Source organism: Microcaecilia unicolor, chromosome 3 (genome assembly GCF_901765095.1).
Source record: "Microcaecilia unicolor chromosome 3, aMicUni1.1, whole genome shotgun sequence".
NCBI classification, from domain to species: Eukaryota; Metazoa; Chordata; class Amphibia; order Gymnophiona; family Siphonopidae; genus Microcaecilia; species Microcaecilia unicolor.
This window is the reverse complement of record NC_044033.1, coordinates 91,970,970-91,995,611: the sequence shown is the minus strand read 5'-3', so window position 1 is coordinate 91,995,611 and position 24,642 is coordinate 91,970,970. Positions and strand designations below refer to the sequence as shown.

Here is a 24,642-nt window from a genome sequence, read left to right as displayed (position 1 = left end):
CGCTGGGAGGCTTCGATGACATGAGCGGAAAAATCACGGCGGCGAAATCAAAAGTCTCAATTGTGCCAACAGAGGGCACAAAAATGAGAACCGCGTACGTGCGGCCTAAGAAGGCAGCAACGAAAGCGAAAGAAAACTTAAAAAGGGACAAAAATAAGAATATAAGGTTTTTGTTTTGTTTTTTTAAGGGAAAAAATAAAAAGACAAACGAGGCAACTTAAAACAAAAATAAAGAGCGAATAATCAGCGCGAAGACATCAATGTCTTTCTCTGGGCCTGAGGGAGAGAGACAGACACGCAGCCACTTTCCTCCGTGGAAAAAGAAAAAACTGAGGCGGGAACGGACGGGCGCGGGTGGGAAGATGGACGCACATGCGTGGTGCGAGTCCCTCACGCTCCCGAAGCTGTCACAAAGCTTTGTGGATTTTTGCTGGGAAAAATGCTCCGTTCCTAGGCCGCCGTGGACACCGACCAAATAGTGAGAACAAGCAGCCTGCTTGTCCTCGGAGAAAATACGATACATTGGCATTACCCATTTGGCTTGTCCTTTGTGCTACATAATAAGTCTGTTAAAGTGACAACTCTGTCAGAAGCCCTCAGAATGTTGCAGAAGACTAAACTGAGGAAGGAGGATTTTCCTGGTGCTCAAGGAGAACTTGTGCGGTCTTGCCCCTCTATGAGTCAGCGGTGGCATCATGGTGTCCAAAAAAAGCAGGCTGCATGATCAGTCGGATGTGGCAATTGAACAACCACCTAAGCCAGTTTGACTTTGAGGCTGCAAAGTAATGTGCTGACTTTATTAAGTTTACTTTTGAGAGGAAATTCTATTTCTTCCTGGAAAATCCATTGATGAGAACAGTGGGATCGGAGCTGGTTGACCGTGTTGGATTATGTTGCAGTTTGAAATAATGTCGAGTCTGGTGACATCTGGACTACATATAGTTGAACTGAAGTATTGCCATTTGGACTGCACATATGCGTACTGTCTTTTATTCTTTAGGGTCTGTATATGTTGGCCCACTCAGAGGTTTTGTTATGATACGGGATAGAGGATTGAGAGGGGAGGAGGAGGGGAGGGAGATGATAAAAATTTTGGTTCTGGGGAGTCTGTGGGACGAAGCCTGAAGGGATACTGGACGATACCGGACAGCGATACCGGGGGCAGGGTGGTTGGACAGTGTTAATGTATAGGATAAGTTTGGTAAAGGGGGAATTGGCCTAGTGTTAGGGACCCCACTAGATGGTGTCTGGTATTTTATTCCTAAATATTAGGGGTTTTAACTCACCCAACAAAAGGTGTCTATATTTTAAGGATGCAGTTCGTGTGCATATGGATATTGGGTTTGCCCAGGAGATGCATCTGTTACCCCAATTCAAATCCTTGTTTCACCATAAGAAGTGCACCACGGCATTTTTTGCCTCTAAAAGGTTAAAAGCTAAAACTAATAGGGTTTGTATAGCTTTTGCAAACACTGTTACCTCTATAGTTCACGATGCTGAGAGGGATCCTGAGGGACACTATCTCCTTAATGTGGAAATTGAGAGACAGCTGCACACCCTGATAAATATTTATGCCCCCAATACTGATCAGGGTCAGTTCTGTAGTTGTATTGGGCAGCTCATTCATAATCGAGCAGAGGGGATGACACTTATGGATGGGGATTTCAATATTGCACTAATACCTCCATGGATAATACAGCTGGGGTAGTGGGATACAAGGCAGATAGGGAAAAAAAAAACTGAAACACCTTCTTTCTAATTGAGACCTAGTGGGTACTTGGTGGTCCTACCACCCGAGTGATAGGGACTACACATGTCACTCGAAAGTTCACAACAATTATTCTAGAATTGATATGTGGATGGCAAGCAAGGATATGCTTCCCAGATTTCGAATGGTGTCTATAGATTATTTTGTGTGGTCATATCATGCTCCTATTTTGTTTAACTTGGATTTAGGAGTAGTTTCACACAGGGGAGGAGATATTGGAAAGTAGACGATAGTTTGACAATCCCAAAAATACACAACAACTGGAGAATGATCTCAAGGAACATTTTGAATTTAATGATTTAGAATTTTCTCCACAAGTTTTCTGCGAGGGCTTGAAGGTTGTTATGTGGGGTAAGGTTAAAGCATTAGCAGCTTTTAGGCGCAAAAAATGATTTCCGAGAAAACATGCCTTGAGGCAGCAGTTATGTTAATTGGAGCAGAGTCAAAAACAGCGAGGCAATTCACAAGTGCTGGTGGCCCAAATAGAAGAGTATCTATTGGATTTGCAGAAGCTGATGGACCTTCGGTCTGTCCCAGTACAGCAATGCTTTTGTTCTGATGGGATATATCCAAGGGAACTCGAGGAACTAAGTTCTGGCAGCTCCTTTGTCTCACCTCTTCAATCCTCCTTTAGAGTCTGGAGTGGTGCCAGAGGACTGGAGAAGGGCAGATGTGGTCTCTGCACAAGAGCAGAAGTAAAGAGAAAGTTGGGAATTACAGACCTCAAAGATGAGTAAAGTAATGGAAACGCTTTTAAAGCGGAGGATTGTGAGGTTTCTAGAATTGATAGACTGCAGGACCTGAGGCAACATGGTTTCACTAGAGGCAGGTCTTGTCATAGAAATACGATTGATTTCTTTGACTAGGTGACCAAACTGTTGGACGTGGGAGGGGCGCTAGATGTGGTGTACTTGGATTTTAGCAAAGCCTTTGACAAAGTTCCGCACAGGCGATTGATAAATAAACCGAGTTAAAAACTGGTTAAATGGAAGGAGACAGAGGGTAGTGGTACTTGGAGTTTGCTCCGAGGAAAAGGATGTTATCAATGGTGTACCACTGGGATCTGTTCTTCGGCCAGCTCTTTTTAACATATTTATGAACGATATTCAAGCTGGACTGTCCAGTAAGGTTTGTCTCTTTGCAGTCGATACTAAACTCTGTAATAGGATGCATACCCTGAAGGGTGTGAATAGTGTGAGAAGAAATCTGGGAAAGTTTGAGGAATGGTTCAGAAATTTGCAGCTGAGATTTAATGCAAAAAAATGCAGGGTCATGCACTTGGGCTACAAAAATCAAAGGGATCGATATAGTATAGGGCAGTGTTTTTATTTATTATTTATTTGTTACATTTGTACCCCGCACTTTCCCACTCAGGGCAGGTTCAGTGCGGCTTACATAGTAATAGGGTTACAAGGTATTGCAGAGAGAATACAAGCTGTGGTATAACAGAATAATGAATGCAGATATCCAAATAGGTGGGATGTGAGTGGTCGGAGGAAGGAATAGTTTGGGGGATAGCATAGAGGGAGTTGATGGAGGACGTGGTCTAAGTCATAGTCAATGTGAAGTGGCAATGATTTTAGTGATGAAATAACTTTGGCAACTTGAGATGAAGATAGTAGAGTAAAAAATGAGAAAGAAATTGTAAGCACTCGTTCTGGTGTCAGGGATGAGGCAGGGAAAGAGGGGAAGAAGTTAATGAGACAGTGGAAGAACTTGGCCTAAGTTCTCAGCTGAGGCACATTCAGTATGGTGAACAAATTGCAAACTAACCACAGGTGTGGAAATAACACCAGAATCCCACGGTGAAAGTGCAAAGCAGGGAACAGGAGTGGGAAAACGGATCCAGACACTTCAAACAGAAATCAAGGGACACCGAATACAAAATTCAAACTTTAATTGATGACTTTAGATGATGTCAACGACACTTCTCAAGTCCTGGAGTACCCCTTGCCAGTCAGGTTTTCAGGATATCCACAATGAATATGAATGAACTTGATTTGCATACACTGCCTCCGTACTAGTAACGATAATGCTGCTAAGAAATAATTTTTAAACTTCTTTTATTAGTACTCTTATAGCACTCTTGAATACATAAGAAGGCACAGGTTAGCAAGGACCAGACTTGGGTTTACTGGTATAGGGGGTGAAGTACTTCTGTGTATGACAGAAGAGCAGGACTTGGGGGGTGATCGTTTTTAAGAAAGTCAAACAAGTAGAAAAGGCAGTGGTGAAAGCCAGAAGGATGCTCGGGTGCATAAGCAGAGGAATGGCCAGCAGGAAAAATAAGAGGTGATAGTGCCCTTGTATTAAAGTCTCTGATGAGGCCCCATTTAGAATACTGTGTGCAATTCTGAAGACTGCACATACAAAAAGACAGAAACAGGATGGAGTCAGTCTAGAGGAAGGCCAAAACATTGGTCAGGTGTCTCTGTCATAAAGTGTATGGGGACAGATTTATAGACCTCAATATGTATACTCTGGAAGAAAGGAGGGAGAGAGGGGATATGACAGAGATGTTTAAATACAGGAGGTGAGCCTTTTTTGAAATGAAGGAAAACTCTAAAATGAGAGGGTATAGATGAAGTTAAGCAGTTAGTAATCTAAGAAAAGAAAGTACTTTTTCATAGAAACGGTGATGGCCATGTGGAACGGCCTCCCGATGGAGGAGACAAGGACTCTGCCTGAATTTAAGAAAGCGTGGGACAGGCATCTGGGATCTGTTAGGGAAGAGGGAGATAGTGGATGCTCAGGATGGGCAGACTAGATGGGCCATTTGGCCCTTATCTGCCATCACGTTTCTATCCCCGGCCTTTCACCCATTACTCCCCACCCGGTATCCTTTCCACTTTCCTTGGCTGCCTCCCATCTCTCATGTGTGTACCATGATTTGGCTCTAAGCTTGAGTCACGTGCAAGTAGCTTAGGAAGACTCACAGGACTTGAAACCTCAGGACAGCTGCTGTCTGTAAGGCAGCTCAACAGTTAGAGCATAAAATCCCAGGCACCAGTGCAGCAAGTCAAAAGACAAAGCACAATTTTGGCACCCGACTCTTTTGCGCACTGTGCAGTTACACTGGCTGTACATTCCTAGCTATATCCTGGTTGAGGGGCAGAAAGAGAGTCCCAACACAATGGGAAGATTGTTAAAAGCTTTCTGAGTTGAATTTATTGAGGGAGGTGTTCTGATCTGAGATAAAGGGGAAGGCTATTCCATAGGGTAGGGACAGAGACACTAAAACAGGAGCTCCTGTCAAAGCAAACTTGATGAAAAGAAGGAATTCTCAAGAAATATTGATATGACAAAGCAAAGACTTCTTGCAAGTGAATAAGGTATAAGGAAGGTAGCCAGGAACGCAGTAAGATCTGAGGACTGGATATAATAGCTATAGGCTACGGTGAGCCAGTGTTCATTCAAAAAGAGGGGAGTGACATGGCCAAATTATTTTCAACCATAGAAGAGTCTAATGGCAGTGCTGTGTACAAGTTGCAGTCTGCGGATCTGGGTTTTGAGAGTTACAATAAACTAATTTCAACCACAGAGGAGTCTAATGGCAGTGCTGTGTACAAGTTGCAGTCTGCGGATCTGGGTTTTGAGAGTTACAGTAATCTAGTTTGATGGTAACTATGCCTAGAAGGAGTATGCGTAGTGAAGGTTACAACAAAGCATGTACTGAATTCAGTTTCCTCAGGGTAAAGAAACACAACACTGAATGTGAGATGTGAGTATGGGAGGGAAGGTCTTTAAATGGAAGAGGGATTTATTAACAGTGAGCTTAGGAACAGTGATCTGGGATGCTTGGGATGAGAACATCATGGCTTCAGCCTTTGTACCATTCAGTTTCAGATCACTGTCCAAAAACTAGTCTATCAGGTCTAATTTTGCCAAGAGTACTGTATCTGCAGAGGAAGAGGAAGAGTCAAAAGTGAAAAGAAGCTGAATATCACCGGCATATATGAAGAAAGTAAACTGCAAGGTCTGGAGGAATAAAACAAGAAGGGCAAGATAAATATTAAAAAATATGGGGCCTAGGATAGAACCCTGGGGAACACCTGACAGCAACAGCTGGGGAGAGAATGTTGCACTGGAATGGTGAACAATAGATGAACAATCAGAGAGGTAGGAATCCAAGTGATAGCATAACCAGAGATATTCAGTCAGCTAGTCTCTGTAGGAGTTTGATACAATTTACCAAGTCAAAAGCAACCAAAAGGCCAAGGGAAAGAAGTAGAACATCCTGTCCTCATCTAAGTCTAGACTGAAGTAATTGGTAAGACCAAGGAAGGTCAATTCAGTTGAATGGTGTAGACAGAATCCAGTCTGTCTTGAATGCAAGATGTTTCTCTGTTCAAGGAAGTCAGTAACTGAGCTGCTAGGATTCAAAAGGAAGTTTGGAAACAGGTCTATAGTTACTCACAGAGAAATGGTCAGCATTAGCATTCTTAGCATCCATGGCATTCTTCGGAAACAAAGGAAAACTTCATAGATAAACTGGTGGTTATCAAGAAATAGTGTGGCTGAAGGAATGGGGGAAGAATATGAACAAGAGATAGGCTGGCAAGAGATCATTTATTTGTTACATTTGTACCCCGCACTTTCCCACTCAGGGCAGGTTCAGTGCGGCTTACATAGTAATAGGGTTACAAGGTATTGCAGGTGGGATGTGAGTGGTCGGAGGAGGGAATAGTTTGGGGGATAGCATAGAGGGAGCTGATGGAGGACGTGGTCTAAGTCATAGTCAGCGTGAAGTGGCAATGATTTTAGTGATGAAATAACTTTGGCAACTTGAGATGAAGATGGTAGAGTAAAAAATGAGAAAAATTGTAAGCACTCGTTCTGGTGTCAGGGATGAGGCAGGGAAAGAGGGGAAGAGGTTAATGAGACAGTGGAAGAACTTGGCCTAAGACCTCAACTGAGGCACATTCAGTATGGTGAACCAATTGCAAACTAACCACAGGTGTGGAAATAACACCAGAATCCCACGGGAAAGTGCAAAGCAGGGAACAGGAGTGGGAAACGGATCCAGGCACTTCAAACAGAAATCAAGGGACACCGATATAAAATTCAAACTTTAATTACTACTACTACTACTATTAGCATTTATATAGCGCTACAAAGCGATGACTTAGATGATGTCGACGACACAGTACCATATTTTGGCACAAAAGTGCCTGCCTCAGGAGTCTCTTAAAGGTATTGTGAAAATGACATATGTCTTCCGTTGTAAAAATAGCAGTCAAAGTGAGCCAATCCTAAAAGGACTCAGTCTCTCTCTTCATGAAAAGACTTTTTTAAGACCTCTTCCAGCAACTGAGTCGAAGGTAGGCTCATTTTTACTGCTATATTTATAATAGAAGACATTTATTTGTGACTGTAATTTTCACAATACCTTTAAGAGTCTCCTGAAACAGGCACTTTTGTGCCGAAACATGACACCGTGTTGAGTCATCATCTAACGTCATCAATTAAAGTTTGAATTTTATATTCAGTGCCCCTTGGTTTCTGTTTGAAGTGCCTGGATCTATTTCCCACTCCTGAACAAATTAGTTAGGCAGTTTAAGAGCACAATAAAGACAAGAGGCATTGGAGTCAAGCCTGAGCAGTTTGGAGAGGTAGCCCTTCTTACCAATTCCAATGAATCAACACATTTGATCAATGCTAACATTTCTGTTCTTAATTTTAATTTTTTGCATATAAGAAAACTTCATAAATCACTATTATTTTGCAGTCTCTCATATACGTGCTATTTATACTATAAAAAAATATATACTTACCTTCTTCTAAAAGCTTCCAGGTGTGTTTTAAGCATCAGAAGTCCCCTTTCTATAATAGTGAGGCTGGACTGAGAGTCTCGTTCAAGATTACTAGAAGCTATCATAAGACTTTCCATACACTTACTAATAAATTCATGTTCTTTTTCCAGGCCTGTTTTACCTGCACACAGACATTCCAAAACAAAAAAGCAAAAGACACCTTGATATTAGTACAAAGATATAATATTTTAACTACTGTACTTTATTGCAATTAAGGAATGAACAAAAAGGCATTTTGTACTACATTTTCACCAAACCTCTTATCAGAAATATTCTTACCATTTATGTAATAGGAGTTGATGTATTGATAGCTGCTCGACTGACATCGCCAGATTGTGCTCTTAAAGCAATCCCCAGAACTGATCCATACCACACAACTACCAGACAAGAATAAAATCCTTTTGTGAGTACAATTCAAAAAACATTTTCATGTCTCACTTCTGTTTGTAAAATAATGCTAATGAGATTTACCAATTTTCAGTTTGCATGTAAATTTTACATTGGCTTACTATGATTAGATAAAATAAAGTCTTGCTATGACAAATAATAAATAACAATTGAGGGCAATTCTTTAACTGTCTGCCACCATTTTGTGGTAGGAGCCTATTATAAGAAAACCTAGGCACCTAGTTTCTGTTATGGAAAAAAAAACATGACCCAGTATCAGTGCACCTACGATACAAGCACCAAACACTTACACCAGAAACAGAACTGGTATAAGTGTGGGTACCTAAATGAAGCAGGGACACATGGCAGTTACATACATAAGTGGGAGTCCTGCCCATGCTCCACCCCTGTATATGCCCCCTCCTTCCACCCCCAACCCATCAAATACACACTATATAAATTCAGCAGGTATTTATAGAATAGCACTTAGAATATTGGCATGTAAATATCATTATTCTAATCATTTACAGGGGAAACAATGTGCATAAACGTAAGCATCTAGCTTATAGAATAGCTCTTTTCTGTATTTTGCACATAAATTTGGAAAATGGTGCTTCTATTTGATGCTTTCTACACGTATCCTCCTTTACCTTAATAGGTTAAAAAAATAAAAGCCTGCACTTGTTTTTCATCACTATTGTCCATATATTTTATCTCAAACTAGGGCTCCATTTCAATTAAAAATTTAATCGCAATTAATGTTGGAGCATAGCCAGCTGTTTGGGGGGGGGGGGGAATAGGCATGACTGGGGGCACACATTTCCTCTTCCTCCCTGTCCTACCCCCCCCCCCCAACACACACACACACACATTAGATATACCTTTGCTGGTAGGGATGCTGAAACCAGTCAAAGAAATCCACTGCCAAAGCGACCCCCTTCCTCCTTGTGCTGCCTCAGCAGCGAGGAAATCAGGGGGGTGCCTCCAGCTGCCGATGCTGGCACTCCCAAGCATGCTCAGTTCATGAACAAAGTGAGCATGCTTGGGAAGTGCAAGCATTGGGGTGGCTGGAGAAAACCCTGCTGACTTCCTTGCTTCTGAGGCAGTACAAAGGAGGAAGGGGATGACTCAGGCAGTGGATTTCTTCGGCTGGTGGGGCTTCAGCTACCCCACCAGCCACGAACAGGTACTGTACCTATGGATTGGGGTCCTCACCCGTTTCTCTCTCTCTCCAAGTGCCTCACCGTGCCTTCACCCATTCTCGCTCTCTCTCTCCACGTGCCCCCAATGCCTTCACCCATTCTCTACTCTCCACGTCCTCCCCACAATCTTCACCCATTCTCTCTCTCCCCCTCCATGTGCCCCCCTTCCCTCTCTCCCCTGCCACATGCACCTTGTGCCTTCACCCTTTCTCTCTCTCCCTCCATGTGCCCCTGTTCCTTCACCCATTCTCTTTCCCTCCATGTGCCCTCGTTCCTTCATCAATCCTCTCTCCCCCTCCATGTGCCCCGTTCCTTCAACCATTCTCTCTCCCCCTCCACGTGCCCCCATTCCTTCATCAATTTTCTCTCTCTCCCTCCATGTGCCCCCCGTTCCTTCACCCGTTCTCTCTTCCCCTTCATGTGCCCCGTCCCGTCACCCATTCTCTCCCCCTCCATGCGCCCCCGATCCTTCACCGATTCTCTCTCCGCCTCCATGTGCCCCCCATTCCTTCATCAATTCTCTCTCCCCATCCATGGAACCCCCGTTCCTTCACCCACTCTCCCCCCTCCATGTGTAGCCGTCCCTTCACCCACCCTCCCCTCCATGTGCCCCCGTTCCTTCCACCCATTTTCTCTCCCCCTCCATGTGACCCTTTTCCTTCAGCCACTCTCTCCAACTCCATGTGCCCCCGTTCCTTCACCCATTTATCCCCACCATGTGACCCCCACGTTCTTCACACATTCTCTCTCTCCATGTGCCTCCCGTTCCATCTCTCCTCTCTCCATGTTCCCCCATTCCTTCACCCATTCTCTCTTCCTCCATGTGCACCTCCTTCACTCATTCTATCTCTCCATGTGCCGCCTATGCCTTCACCCATTCTCTCTCTCCCAATGTGCCCCTCATGCATCAACCTATTCTCTCTCTCTCCATGTGCCTCTCTGTGCCTTCACCCAATCTCCTTAGCTCCGCTCCCTCCCTGTGCCCCAATGTGCAACTTCATCCATTCTCACCCTCTCTTTCCATGTGCCCCCATGCCTTCACCCATTCTCCCTCATGGATCCCCCGTGCCTTCACCCATTCCCTCTCTCCCTCTATGTGCCCCTCTGTGCCTTCAACCATTCTCTCTCTATCCATGTGGTTCCTATGCCTTCATCCATTCTCTCTCTATCCATGTGGCTCCTATGCCTTCATCCATTCTCTCTCTTGTGGCCCCTATGCATTCATCCATTCTCTATGTGGCCCCCCCTATGCCTTCATCCCTTCTCTCTCTCTTTCTATGTGCCCCCCCCCCCCCCACTGTGCCTTCACCCATTCTCTCTCAAATGTGCCTCCCCTCCTGTGTTCTCCCTCCCCTCCCGCATTCTCCCTCAATTCCCCCCTCCTGCCCATGTTCTCTCTGAATTCCTCCCTCCAGCATTCTCCCTCGCTTGCCATCTCTCCTGAACCGCCAGTGGCTCTCCCCTCCCCTCCTGGTTTACCTTATTTTGCAGTAAGTATTTGCCCTGCAGCGGAAGTGTATTAAAACGCTGCCTAGACCTACACCGGGCCTTTCCTTTCTGACCTGGAGCCCCCTTCAGAAACTAGGAAGTTGTGTCAGAAGGGGTTGGGATGGGTCAGAAGGAAAGGCCCAGTGCAGGCCAAGGCAGTGTTTCAAGCTGCTGTGCAGGGCAAAGATTTACTGCAAACAACAAAGTTTAAACTGGGAGGGGGAGCGGAAAGGGAGGTGAGCTACTGGCGGTCCGGGACGGGGGGGAAGAGATGTCGGACTGGGCGTTCGAGCGGGGGAGGGACGGTAATCATTAATCACGATTAATACATTTTAATTGTGATTCACGATTTACCCCCTGCCAGAACCATATGAAAAAGATTTTTCTATTGACCTTTATTTTCATTAATGTATACTTTAAAGATTTTAATCACAGAGAATTCTACAAAAAAAACAGTTAGCTCGTGCCATCAACACAGCAATTATAAACCAGATAATCCTATTTAATTACTACTGAAGCTTCCATATGCAGTGACCTCGCAAGATAAATCAGTGTCACTATTAGTTACTTTGAGATTGCTGAATATACATAAAGTTTAAAAAAAATTAGACATAAAGACCCATTTTAGATAGGTTATTGAGATGGAAACGAGCATGCAGTCTCCTCAGTTTTATACTACAGCAAAAAAGTAAAAATAAGAAAGGAGACAACTCCAAGCGAAGGTGGGAGGAATTGTGAGACTATAAGGCCCGTTGTTCTTGGCGAATACCCAGTATATTATTTTTATTTTATTTGTATCCCACATTTTTCCACCTATTTGCAGGCTCAATGTGGCTTTCATAGTACCATAACGGCATTAGCCAGTTCCGGTATGAGCAAATACAAGGTGATATTGTGGTAGAATGAGGTTCATGTAAGGTAAATACATTAGGGGAACATAGAAAGGAAGAGGAGGAGTTAGGGATATGTCCATTATGGTCTTTGGTTACGTATGTCGCTATTAGCCAGGTTTTTTATGTTGGGTCAGTGGGTATGCCTTTTTGAACAGGTTTTGTTTTTAGTGTTTTCCAGAAATTTAAGTGGTCGAGTGTAGTTTTTACTACTTTTGGCAGTGTGTTTCCATAGGTTGTGCGCTTAAGTAGGAAAAGCTAGATGCATAACTAAATTTGTATTTGAGTCCTTTGCTGCTTGGGTAGTGGAGGTTTAGGTATGATCGTGATGATTTAGTAGTGTTTCTGGTTGGTAGGTCAATGAGGTCTGTCATGTATCCAGGGGCTTCGCCGTAAATAATTTTATGAACTGTCATGCAGATTTTGAAAGCAATACGTTCTTTGATTGGAAGCCAGTGAAATTTTTCTCAGAGGGGTTTGGCACTGTCAAAACGCGTTTTTTTCCAAAATAAAAGCCTGGCTGCTGTGTTTTGGGCGGTCTGAAGTTTCTTTATGATTTGTTCCTTGCATCCCGCAATAATTCCATTGCAATAGTCCTGCGTGGCTTAGTACCATTGATTGTATCAGGTTGCGAAATATTTCCCTCGGGAAGAAGGTTTCACGCGTTTGAGTTTTCCATATTGAGAAGAACATTTTCTTTATGGTGGATTTAGCTTGGGTCTCTAGTGAGAGGTTCCGGTCGATTGTTACTCAGAGAGTTTTCAGGCTGTCTGAGATAGGGAGGGTGTAACCTGGGGTGTTAATGTTTGTGGGTTGTATGTATTGTATTGGGATGAGACGATGAGACAATGTGTCTTTTCTGTGTTGAGTTTTAGTTGGAAATGCATTTGCCCATGAGTTCATGATGTTTAAGCTGAGCTTGATTTCATTGGTGATTTCTGCCAGATCGTGTTTGTAGGGGATGTACATTGTAGCGTCATTAGCGTAGATGAATGGGTCAAGGCCTTGGATGGATAAGGCCTTGGCAAGTGGGGTCATCATGAGGTTGAAAAGGATCGGACATAGTGGTGATCCCTGCGGTACCTCGCAGTCTGGTTTCCAAGGTGATGATGTGTTTGTGCTTGATTTCACTTCATATGTTCTGGTGGTTAGAAAACCCTGCTCCATTTGAGAGTATTTCCACCGATTCCAAAGTAATCTAGGAGTCTTAGAAGTATATTATGATTGACCATGTCGAACGCACTGGACATGTCAAATTGAAGAAGAATGCTTTTATCTATTGCTATTTCTTGCTTGAATTTAGTTAGGAGAGTAAGTAGTACTGTTTCGGTGCTGTGTAAGGGGCCAAATTGTGACTTGGTAGTATTGTGAATTTGTTTATGGAATCATTAAGTTGTTTGGTTACCATCCTTCCATTAGTTTGACTACTAATGGGATAGATTCTACTGGGCGGTAGTTGGTGATGTCATTTGTTTTTTTTTCTTGGTGTCTTTTGGTATTGGGGTGAGTAGGATGTTGCCTTTTTCTTTAGGGAAGATACCTTTTTGAAACATGAAGTTTAAGTAGGATGTGAGATCTGTTATGAAGCGGTGGGGGGGCAGACTTCATTAGGTAACTGGGGCAGGTGTCCAATTGACAGTAGCTGTTGGAATATCTTTTAATCGCCTGGGTAACTATATCGGCGGTGAGGAGAGCGAAGTTTGACCAGATTCAGTCCACTGGGTATTCACCAGTGGTTGGGTCTAGATCATTAATGAAGTTTTCTATATCCGTGTTGTCCTGAGGTATGGTTTTATGTCCTGAGGTATGGTTTTATGTAGGTTTACAATTTTTTATTTGAAGTATTTAGCAAGGTTGTCTGCAGATGGGATGTCAGTGTTGGTTGTGGTGTTGTGTCTAGGCCTTGTGTCTAGACCGGTGTTGTGTCTAGTAGTTTGTTCAGGAGATGGTATAGTTTCTTCGTGTTTTTGTAATCCAGCCCAATTTTAGTTTTGTAGTAGGACCTTTTGGTCTGTCTTATTGCGTATTTGTATTTCCTTTGTATTTGTTTCCATGCGTTGAGTGTGTGTTCGACTTCACTTTCTCAGAGGACAAGAAGGTCTAACTATTCTCACAAGTGAGGAATCCCTAGCATTCAGGCTCACCAAAACAAAAAACATTGGTCAACTGTGCCTCGCAATAGTGAGGGACATTAAAACAAATTAATAACACTGAACATATATACAATCAGAATTAGTGTGTAGCCTGGAACAGATAAAATGGGCCTAGGAGGGGTGGAGTTGGATTCTAGACCCCAAACAGATTCTGCAACACTGTCTGCCTGAACCAAATGTCATGTCTGGTATCCTGCTCAAGGCAGCAGTGTGATGTAAATGTGTGGGCTGAAGACCACGTTGCAACCTTCCAAATATCTTCGATGGAGGCTGACCTCAAGTGGGCTACCGAAGCGGCCATGGCTCTGGCATTATGAGCCATGACATGAGCCTCTAAAGCCAGCCCAGCCTGGGCATAAGTGGAGGAAATGCAATCTACCAGCTAATTATAATGGTGCATTTCCAAATGGCAACCCCGATCCTGTTGGATCAAAAGAAATAAAAAGTTGGGCGGACTTGTCTGTGGGGCCTGGTCCACTCCATGTAGTAGGCCCAATGCTCTCTTGCAATCCAAGGTCTACAAGCTGCTTTCAAAAGGATGGGCATGATGTCACGGAAATAATGTTGGCAAGAAATCGGACTGGTTCAACATGGAACTCCACACCACTTTTCGCAGGAACTTAGGTTGAGTGCAGAGGACTACTCTGTTGTGATGAACTTAATATAAGGAGCATCCACCACTAAGGCCTGAAGCTTCTCTACGAGCTGAAGTAGCAGCCACCAAGAAAATGACCCTGCCAGGTCAAGTACATCAGATGGCAGGAATTCAGTGGCTCGAAGAAGCTTTCATCACCTGGGAGAGAACAATGTTGAGATCCCATGACACGGGTGAAGGTTTGACTGGGGGCTTTGACAGAGATGGGCTTCCCCTCTACAAGTTGATAAGCATTAATTGAACTAAGGTGAACCTTATGGAGTTGATCTTGTGACAAGACTTTAAGAGGTGTAGGAATGTATTCAAGCAGGGTCTCTGTAGGGCAAGCAAGGGGATACAGGGCCTTGCTCTCACACCAGATGGCAAACTCATCCATTTGAAAGAATAGCACCTCTTAGTGGAGTCCCAAAGACCCAAGGAGGCAAATTCTAGGCTCTCAACATCCAAGCTGTGAGTGCCAGAGACTGGAGGTTGGGATGTAGAAGAGACCCCCTTGTTCTGGCGAGATGAGGATAGGAAAACATCCGATCCCCACGGTTCTTCAGAGGATAACACCAGAAGTAAAGAGAACCATATCTTCCGCAGCCAGTACGGCGCTATAAGAATCATGGTTCCGTGGTCTTGCTTGAGTTTCAACAAAGTTTTTCCCACTAGAGGTATGGGAGGATACGCATACAGAAGACCTGTCCCCCAATTGAGGAGAAAGGCATCTGATGCTAGTTTGTCATGGACCTGAAGCCTGGAACAGAACTGAGGGACCTAGTGGTTGATCTGAGTGACAAAGAGATCTACCAACGGGGTGCCCCACGTGCGGAGGTTCTTGCAGGCTATGCCCATATTGAGAGACCACTCATGCAGTTGCATTATCCTGCTCAGTCTGTCGGCCAGGGTATTGTTTTTGCCTGCCAGATAAGTGGCTCGAAGGAACATGCCATGTTGGCAAGCCCAATGCCACATCCGGATGGCATTCTGAGCAGAAGGCATGATCCGGTGCTCCATGTTTGTTGGTGTAATACACTGCAAACTGATTGTCTGTTTGGTTGAGCGCAATTTAATGAGATAAAAGATCTCTGAAAGCCTTTAAAACGTTCCAGATCAGCCGGAGCTCTAGGAGATTGATCCTTTCCTGGGTGGAGCCCCCCATACCAGGAAAGATGCATCCATCGTCAGCACCTTTTGTAGCAGAGGAAATTTGGAATGGAAGTCCCAGAGTCAAACTGGATTGAATGGTCCACTACTGAAGGGAGGGTACAAGCTCTGGCACCACTTAGAAGTCAGGGTCCACTGAGCTGATATCATGTGAAGATGTGTCATGGGTGTAACATACACTGTGGAAGCCATGTGGCCCAACAATCTCAACATCTGCTGAGCTGTGACCTGCTGAGAGGCTCAAACCCTAGAAACGAGTGCAACAAGAGAGTCCGCTCTAGTCTCCAGAAGGTAGTCACAAACCTTCTGTATATCGAGCACGGCTCCTATGATCTCCAATCGCTGGACAGGGCGATGGGACTTAGGGTAATTTAAAATGAACGCAAGTAGCTCGAGCACTCGAACAGTCATCCGCATGGACTCCTGAGCATTATATGGAGAGGTACTCTTTACCAGCCAATCATCGAGACATGGGAACACATGGACTCCCGGTCTGCGTAGAGATGCTGCAACTACCGCTACACATTTGGTGAAGACCCTGGGAGCTGATATAAGGCCAAAAGGCAACATGCGGTACTGAAAGTGGTGTGTACCCAGTCAAAACTGAGGATGCATCCAATTGGTTGGAAGTATCTGTCACGGTTGTGCCCAGGTTCCTGGCTCTCAGTCACCTCGCCCCCCAGTGGTTAAACCTGGTGGCTGCTGTGAACTGATGAATTACCATTTCCCATGTTCCAGAAGATATGCTGGTCCTGTCCGGTCCGGATCTTCCAGCCTTCCAGATTGTTTTGGGAGTTTTTTTGGAACTAAGCAGTACCCGTACCTGGAACTCCTTTGTATGCTGCCTTTATTAACCACCTGGGAAGGTCTCTAGTTTGCCTTGCAAACAAAGGTCCTCAAAGGAGTTTTCCTTTGGTGAGAGTTTGTTTCAGTGCTGCTGTGCTTTTTCCTAATTGTGGCTTTGATCCTGCTTGTCTCCTGGTTTAATCTTCTGTCTGCTGCCCGCCCAGACCCGGCTTGTTTTCTGGTTTATTCTGCTGCTTGCTGCCTGCAACCCCGGTGTGCTTTCTGGAAGTTTCCTGCTGTTCGCCAGCCAGCTGCTGTTTCCTGCAGTTCTGCCTTCCAGCCCTGTCCGGTAAGTCCTGTCGGCCGCCTGCACCCAGGGGCTCAACTCCTGAGGAACGGCAGTCAAGTGCAGGTGAAGTTTGGGCTGAATTCCTGTCCTGTTTGCTACAGCTTGAGTTGCCTCGGCTGCAGTCTTCACCTGGTAGTTCCTGCTCCTGGGTTTGCTGATACGTCTGTCCTGCCTTGTCTGTGTTTGGGTGATTTCCTGCCGCTGCCGCCCTCAGCAGTGGCCCAAGGGCTCACTAACCCTGAGATTCCAGGAGAGACGTGACAGTATCGGGATATGAGTATATGCATCCTTTATGTCCACAGAGCATAGCCAATCGTTTTCCTGGACCATGGTAGAAGGGGGCCCAGGGAAACCATCCTGAACTTTTCTCAGACTAGGAATTTGTTCAGGGTCCTTAGATCTAAGATGGGATGCATCCCCCTGTTTTGTTTTGCACAAGGAAGTACTGGAATAGAATCCCCACTCTATCCTCCCCTAGTGGAATGGGCCTAAAACTCGTGGGCCTTCAGAAGGGCTTGAGTGCTCCTCTGCAAGTACTGTCTGTGCTGAGAGCTAAACAAGCAAGCTCTCGGTGAGCAATTTGGAGGTTTTAGATACCGAGTGCATATCCAAGACAAACTATTTGAAGAACACCACTGGTCGGAGGTTATAAGGGCCATAAAATGCCAGCCTCACCTGACCGACAATCATCCAGGACGGACAGTTTACTGTGGCTATGTTCTGCTGGAGTCATTCAAAAGCTTGACTTTTGCATTGACTGGGGAGCAACAGGGGCTTTAGGGAGCAAGCTGTTGACATGAACAAGTGTGATGGGGCTGAGCCTGAGCAGGCTGGCGAGCCTAAGCATTGTACCTATGCCCAATAGTATAGGGAGCATTCCTTGGCTTGTCAAAAACCCCTCCTAGCTGAGGAGGTAGGTGCAGAAGGTGTCCAGCAGGGAGAGGAGATTGTACCAGTATGTTTTTTGATTTGGTAAGCGACCTCTTCAACCTTCTCTTCAAAAGGTTATCCCCCCCACCCCCCGGGGGGCATCCACCAACCGCTGCTGAACAGAGTGTTCCAGGTCAGAAACACGCAGCCATGAGAGTCTGCACATTGCTATACTTGAGCAGAAGATCCTGGATGCCACATCAAAAGTGTCTTGTGCCCCTGGCCAAGAACTTACGCCTTCTTCTGTTTGACCAACTGGCGAAAAGGCTCGGCCTGCTCCAGAGGGAGTGCATCCACCAAGTCCGACAACTGTCGCACCGAGTTTTGCAAGTAAATACTCGTGAAGAGCTGGTAGGTTTGTATATGGGAGGTGATCATTGAAGCCTGATATATCTCCTCCCAAAAGAATCCAGGGTTCTATCTTCTCTGCCTTGGGGTGCCAAGGCATAGTCCCTGGACTCATCCTAGGAAAAGTACCTTGGATCCTCCTCTGAATCCCATGAGCGTTCCTCTTCGGTGTCAGACAACACCGCCTGATGGGAATATCAAGAGCAACCTGGCCTTAACATGTCCTCGAGAACGGCATCAAGAGGTCGGTTCCCGCCTCGACTCCAGTGAACCTTCCTCCACCAACTTTCAGGGAGTGCTGACTTGGGTGGCAGTCGACACCGGTGCTGCATGCATCGTCGGTGTTGGAGGCTGCACTGCAGGCTAAGGGCGAGGCGGTGGCCTCAACAGGAGGGTAGGCATAAGCACCCCCAATGCTGGATGCACACCACTGCAGAAGACCATCCAGCACCTCAAGGGAGCAAGACCCAGATGTGCTCATCGAGGGCGACACTGGGACAAGACTTGGGTGTTTGTGGAGGCGCAGGTTGCAGAACTGCCAAGGTCAATATGTGGGAGCTGGCTCGTGGCTGCTGGGGAGACAGAATGCATCAGCACCTCCCATATGGAGGGGAGAGTGTTCCTCCCGGCGCCAACACTTCTCAGGTGCCGAGTCCTTCGGTGCCCCGGAGAGCTCTGCACTATTATTTTATTTTTGTTACATTTGTACCCCGCGCTTTCCCACTCATGGCAGGCTCATGCGGCTTACATGAGGCCAATGGAGGGTTAAGTGACTTGCCCAGAGTCACAAGGAGCTGCCTGTGCCTGAAGTGGGAATCGAACTCAGTTCCTCAGGACCCAAGTCACCACCCTAACCACTAGGCCACTCCTCCACATTGAGTGCTATCAATGTCAATGCTTCTTGGCTTTCGCCCAAGTTTGCCATCGAGGCTCCTCGGTGCCGACAAGGACTACGTCGAATCCACACCTCACCTCGGGTCAGGTTGGTCCTGGGGGCCCAGCGCAGCAGGAGGGCCTTGAGGAAGTGGAGACCCACTTGATGCTTCCCTACTCCTAGTGTCCAAGGGTCTAACAGCAGCCATGCTTACCGACGCCCCAGATGCTGATGCGATGCTCGACGTCGATGCCAAGTCCTCTGACCTTGATGCAGAAGTTGAGGAACCGAATGACTCCAAAAATCCTCTCCCGCTGAGCCTTTCTGGAAACCTGAGTCCTCTTCTTCATACAAAGGCAGAGAACACAGTTAGTTGGGCTACAGTCAGAACCAAGACACTAAAGACACCAAGAATGGGTGTCTTTCCCAGAGATTGTCCGATTGTACCAAGAACAGCACTTAAAACCACTGGGAACCTTCATGGACATGAAGGGAAAAAACTTTCTCGGCTAAATTAAATGAAGCGATGGTGGCTGAAAAGGGGGCAAGGCACAGCAAAAAAGAAGGGAAAAATCCCCAACGAATGATGATAGAAAAGAAAAGAAACTTAAAAGCGGGCAAAACCAAACTAGAAGATAAAGGAAAAGGGGAAAAAAAAGGGGGTTCCACAAACGGGAACACAAAAAAGGACAAAAAATTGCCAACAGGTACAAAAAAGCTCTTTGGACCGAGCAAAGTGAGGAGACAATAACAGAAAACACACCTCTCCTCACCGCGGTAGAAAAAGAACTGAGGAGACCGTGCTCTTGTGGCGGGCAGAAAGGCACTCTCACATGCGCGGTGGAGCATGTCTTCTGATCCACAAATCTCTATTTATGCTAATTATAAGTCCCAGACCAGACGATGCAGGTCAGCATCACCCAAATGTGAGAATAGATAGGCCTGCTTGTCCTCAGAGAAACCGCCAACAGATTGGGGGGGGGGGGGGGGTCGGGGAGAGGAGCAGGCAAGATCTCTGGATGCTCCTGCCCCATTGGCACTCGGTTTAAAAATGTAGCCTTGGACTCCCTGGTGATTGTCTGATGGTACTACTGTTAGGGATCAAGATGCCAAATAAGGATGTCTGAGGATTTCAGATCGCTCCAGTTTCCCCCACTGGATACCACGAAAAGCTCTGGAAATAACCAGAACTGAGGATTCGGGGGGAGTGGGAAAGGGAAGCTAATGTGGGAAGGGGTTGAGGGATGCTTTCATGCCACTGTGGTTTAGGTTCAATTTTGGTTTGCCAAGGGAGAGGGGGGTCAATGTGGTGATGTTTTGCATCTCCCCCATTATTTCAACTCAGATCTGAATAAGCAGCTAGCATTTGTCAGTGCCTTGCAGCAAGTGCAAAAGTCAAAAGGAAAGTGTTCTCTTATAGACATGTATTCTTGTTATAAAACAGGAGGTATGTGTCTGTTTTAACTACACCCGCCTCCTCACCACCACTACACCCCTTATAAATCTGTGTCCCAAGGATGTCCATATGCAAATACCTGCTTTCTAAAATTATTTGGACATAAGTATATAAATATTGCCATACTGGGAAAGACCAAAGGTCCATCGAGCCCAGCATCCTGTTTCCAACGGTGGCCAATCCAGGTCACAAATACCCGGCAAGATCCCAAAAATGTACAAAACATTTAACACTGTCCCTCTTAGCTTTCCTTATCAGCGCTTTGCAGTTGACTTGACATTCCTTATGCTGTTTCTTATTATTTTCAGTCGGTTCCTTCTTCCATTTTCAGAAGGATTTTCTTTTAGCTCTAATAGCTTCCTTCACCTCACTATTTAACCACGCCGGCTGTCGTTTGGTCTTCCGTCCTCCTTTTTTAATACGCGGAATATATTTGGCCTGGGCTTCCAGGATGGTGTTTTTGAACAGCATCCATGCCTGTTGTAAATTTTTGACCCTCGCAGTCGCTCCTCTAAGTTTTCTTTTCACCGTTCTTCTCATTTTATCATAGTCTCCTTTTTTAAAGTTAAACGCTAATGTATTTGATTTCCTATGTATACTTACTTCAAAGCTAATATCAAATCCGATCATATTATGATCACTTTTATCAAGCGGCCCCAGCACCATTACCTCCCGCACCATATCATGCGCTCCACTAAGGACTAGGTCTAGAATTTTTCCTCCTCTTGTCGGTTTCTGTACCAGCTGCTCCATAAAAGCTGTCCTTGATTTCATCAAGGAATTTTACATCCCTAGCATGTCCCGATGTTACATTCACCCAGTCAATATCAGGGTAATTGAAATCACCCATTATTATTGTGTTGCCCAGTTTGTTTGCGTCCCTAATTTCCTTTAACATTTCTGCATCCGTCTTTTCATCCTGGCCAGGCGGACGGTAGTACACTCCTATCATTATCCTTTTCCCCTTTACTCATGGAATTTCAATACCAGTGATTCCAAGTAGTGTTTTGTTCCTGCAGATTTTCAATCTATTTGATTCAAGGCTCTTGTTAATATACAATGCTAACCCTCCCACCAATTCGATCCACCCTATCACTATACGTATAATTTGTACCCCGGTATGACAGTGTATGCTATCTGTATGTGTAAGCATTGCTATTTACACTTCTAGATGCTTCTAAAATGGCCTTGATAATGTTTCACTAATATAGAATTAATTGACACCATATACATAGCTACTACTCAGGTACGGCAACACTGCCACAATGAGACTTTATATAAACTTTTCACAATAGGAGTGTGCAATGAGGGACACCTTACATCATCACTGAAAAAAAAATCAAAATAAATAAAACTCTTCTTCTGGTCTTTGAGGCAACAAAGGAAACCAGGGAACACGTAACAGTCAGGAATTTGATGCAAGAATGTTGGTGCTGGTTTATTCTGCAAATAGATACTGTTGAAATTACTGGTTCTTTAAGAAAGGAAACCATATGGAAAGAAAATAAATAGCTTCATTAGGAGTGGCACTCAACAGCAGCACACTGTCCTATCACCTCAGGAAACTGTCTCATACTGTGGGGAAAAAGATCAAATGAACAAAATAAATTTGAATCCTAGGCAACAGCAGTAAGAGTGATTTGAGGTCACTGTTAACCAGCCTCAAATACCCTTTCATTTCACACCAGCCTATGCACACACACAGCTGAGCTAAAATGTCCTCAATCTCAACTTTAACAAAGTCCTTTTTCCTCAAACAACTTACAAAAATAATTGCAGGAGCACACCGTGCTTTTTCTGCTTGGCCGGCAGCTCTTACACTGGAGCTCCAGCTTTCTCTTCTCTCTCTCTTCCCTGCTTCCTGTAACTGGTATAAAATAGAAGACTGTGAGCCCCACCCCACTAACAATCAATAAATTATTCTCAGAAAAAGGGAAATAAGAACCATAGTCGACTTACAACTGGTACAGTGTGCCACAGAGAATAAATGCTCCGTGCCACTGTAGTACTTCACAGATGGTGAACTTATTCAGGGTGGTTAAGGTTAAGAAATATAAGATGTATATACTTACCTCAGAACTTGATCCACCATCATAGGAACTAGTAGCTAGTCGAGCCAAGTTGCACAGATGCTGAAACAGGTTCAGACCAGTCATGCTGATAGTTTCAGGTTTTAGTTGTGGCATCTTAAAAACAAAACAATAGTCCTTACATATAAAAATTAAAATATCTTTGAAATTCATGTGATGTATGTGGTTGGTAACATATCCTATCAATTTCACTGTTCACAAAAAATACATGAACACACAAAAATAATTAAATGCTATACTGCATATTATTCACAAAATATGGAAAGTATTTGGAAAGTAGACTTTCTTGAGATGCAAACATGCAGGACCTCGCATATAGAGCTTCTGGTTCACAGTCTTAATTGTCAGCAAATGCCACTTATTTCTCTTTGTTTATGCCGTTTCAAATTAGTCCATAAATGAGATCCAGGGCTAACCCAAAGGTTCAACAGCAGTGATTCCTATGCAAGACATTAAAGTTACATTCCAAAGCCTCTGGCAGAGTACTGTTACCACAACGGCTGAGCTAGACAGGAGTTAAGACTAAAAAGGGTAAGTGGGACAAGTAGCTCTGAAAGATATTTCATGGCAAAGCAGCCCCAATGCAGGCTGCCTCTCACTGAGGTGAAATCCGAAAAAAGCAGAAGACGCCAAGCCCAAAGAACTGAATTCCCTGCATTTAATAGATTAACCAATTTTTTCTTTTTAATGATTTCGGGGAAAAATATCATTTTACCTAAGATAGCAATTAAAAAATCATGTAACTCATAAATGACATCTATATCAGTCAAGTATATTAAAGCAAAAGTGAATATCCTCCTTTTTTTTCAAAATAGCACCAATCACAATAAAAACAATGGAGATACAAATGCAGTAGACAATAAATTAATCTAAGAGTTCTGGGGATTCTTTATGTACCAGAAGGATAAAATAAAAGTTTACTATTTTCAGTTCATTTCAACTTTTGAATTACGTAGGTTGAAGATCTTCATCAAGAAGTTAAAAATGATTCCTACGTTGTAATTTAAAAGTAAGCCCAGCAATAAAATATCACATACTTACCTTTTCTAAGAAAAGATGTTTATAGGTTTCCATTCCCATTGCATGCTGATCTTTACTCCGAACTTGATTTAGGAACCAGTGTAGTGCATCATCATAGCACTCAGAATCTTCTACTAAACAGTGCCATAAAGCATCCACTTGCTCTAAACTGAGCCCTACAGACAGAATTCAACACTGTATTTTTGCCATTTTTAGTAAACAGATATTCCCATTACATAATGTGAAATACAAAATTCACTTACAGTTAAAATGCAGACTAAAAAGTTTTTCAATTTAGTACACGTAGAGTGAGTTTTGGCTGACAGAAAAACACAACAGAAATCCAGAGTAAAACTTAATGATGACCAAATAAGTGTCTAAGGAAACCTTAGGCACTGTTTATTTTGTCATCACAAGAATTCCATACTAGGTAGGCAAATACTATTACAGGTTTGATATTACCACCATAAATTTTAAAAGAAGTCAACAATCTGCTTGAATATAATATAATAAATAGGTGGGAAAATGTGGGATACAAATGTAATAAATAAATAATTCACAACATTGGCCTCCCTAGGTCAATATATTTCTGTATTCTTTTGCTTTTTGCAAGGCTTGGTCAGCCAACCTGAGTCAGTCAGCACATAAGTTACAGGAGTCCAACATTACAGCTTGATTCAATTCCACCACCCTCTCCCCCACATCATAATGTACATTTTTAATTCCTCTCTCCACAGTCTGCATTCCAAAGTCTGCATTATTTATTTGTGACTCCTGCTGGCTCAAAGATTGCCTTCTTCAAGATGTCCTCTCAGAGCCACTTGGCCACAAAGACAGCCATCAAGCTGGTGTTTATACTGCTAAGAAATATAAATTCAAGCAAAACAAGCCATTTCCCACATAGAAAAGAATTCAGCTTTCTGCTGCCAAGCCATACATTTATTCATCTGTTCCTGAAAGTAGACACTACTTAACCTACACAACTATACAACCCTGTTTATAAACCAAAGATCCACTGCTTTCATTTTAGAAGAACAACAAAAATAAAATATGAACTCTACAAATTCTTATGGGCCAAGTTACTAATTATGTGCTACCATATTCGTGCACACTAATGCCATGAATGTACATTATTTTACCAAGGTCCCATTTTAAATGATATCTAATATCTAATAACGCATATTGATGGCATTAACATGCAGTAACACAGCAGCTCATATTAATAACTCTAGCATTAACTTCTTTGACTGGGTGACAAAATAAATGGATGAAGGCCGTGCGCTA

General features: G+C 44.1%; 1 protein-coding gene across 1 annotated transcript in view; it reads right to left on the bottom strand.

Annotated features, from left to right (window-relative positions):
* Positions 1-24,642, bottom strand: part of USP34 (ubiquitin specific peptidase 34) — a 1,418,841-nt gene that overhangs the window by 881,436 nt on the left and 512,763 nt on the right. The window contains 6 exon segments of the mRNA XM_030196176.1: positions 7,543-7,702; positions 7,861-7,890; positions 7,893-7,931; positions 7,934-7,958; positions 22,321-22,434; positions 23,380-23,534. Of these exon segments, the coding sequence (XP_030052036.1) occupies positions 7,543-7,702; positions 7,861-7,890; positions 7,893-7,931; positions 7,934-7,958; positions 22,321-22,434; positions 23,380-23,534 (523 nt within the window).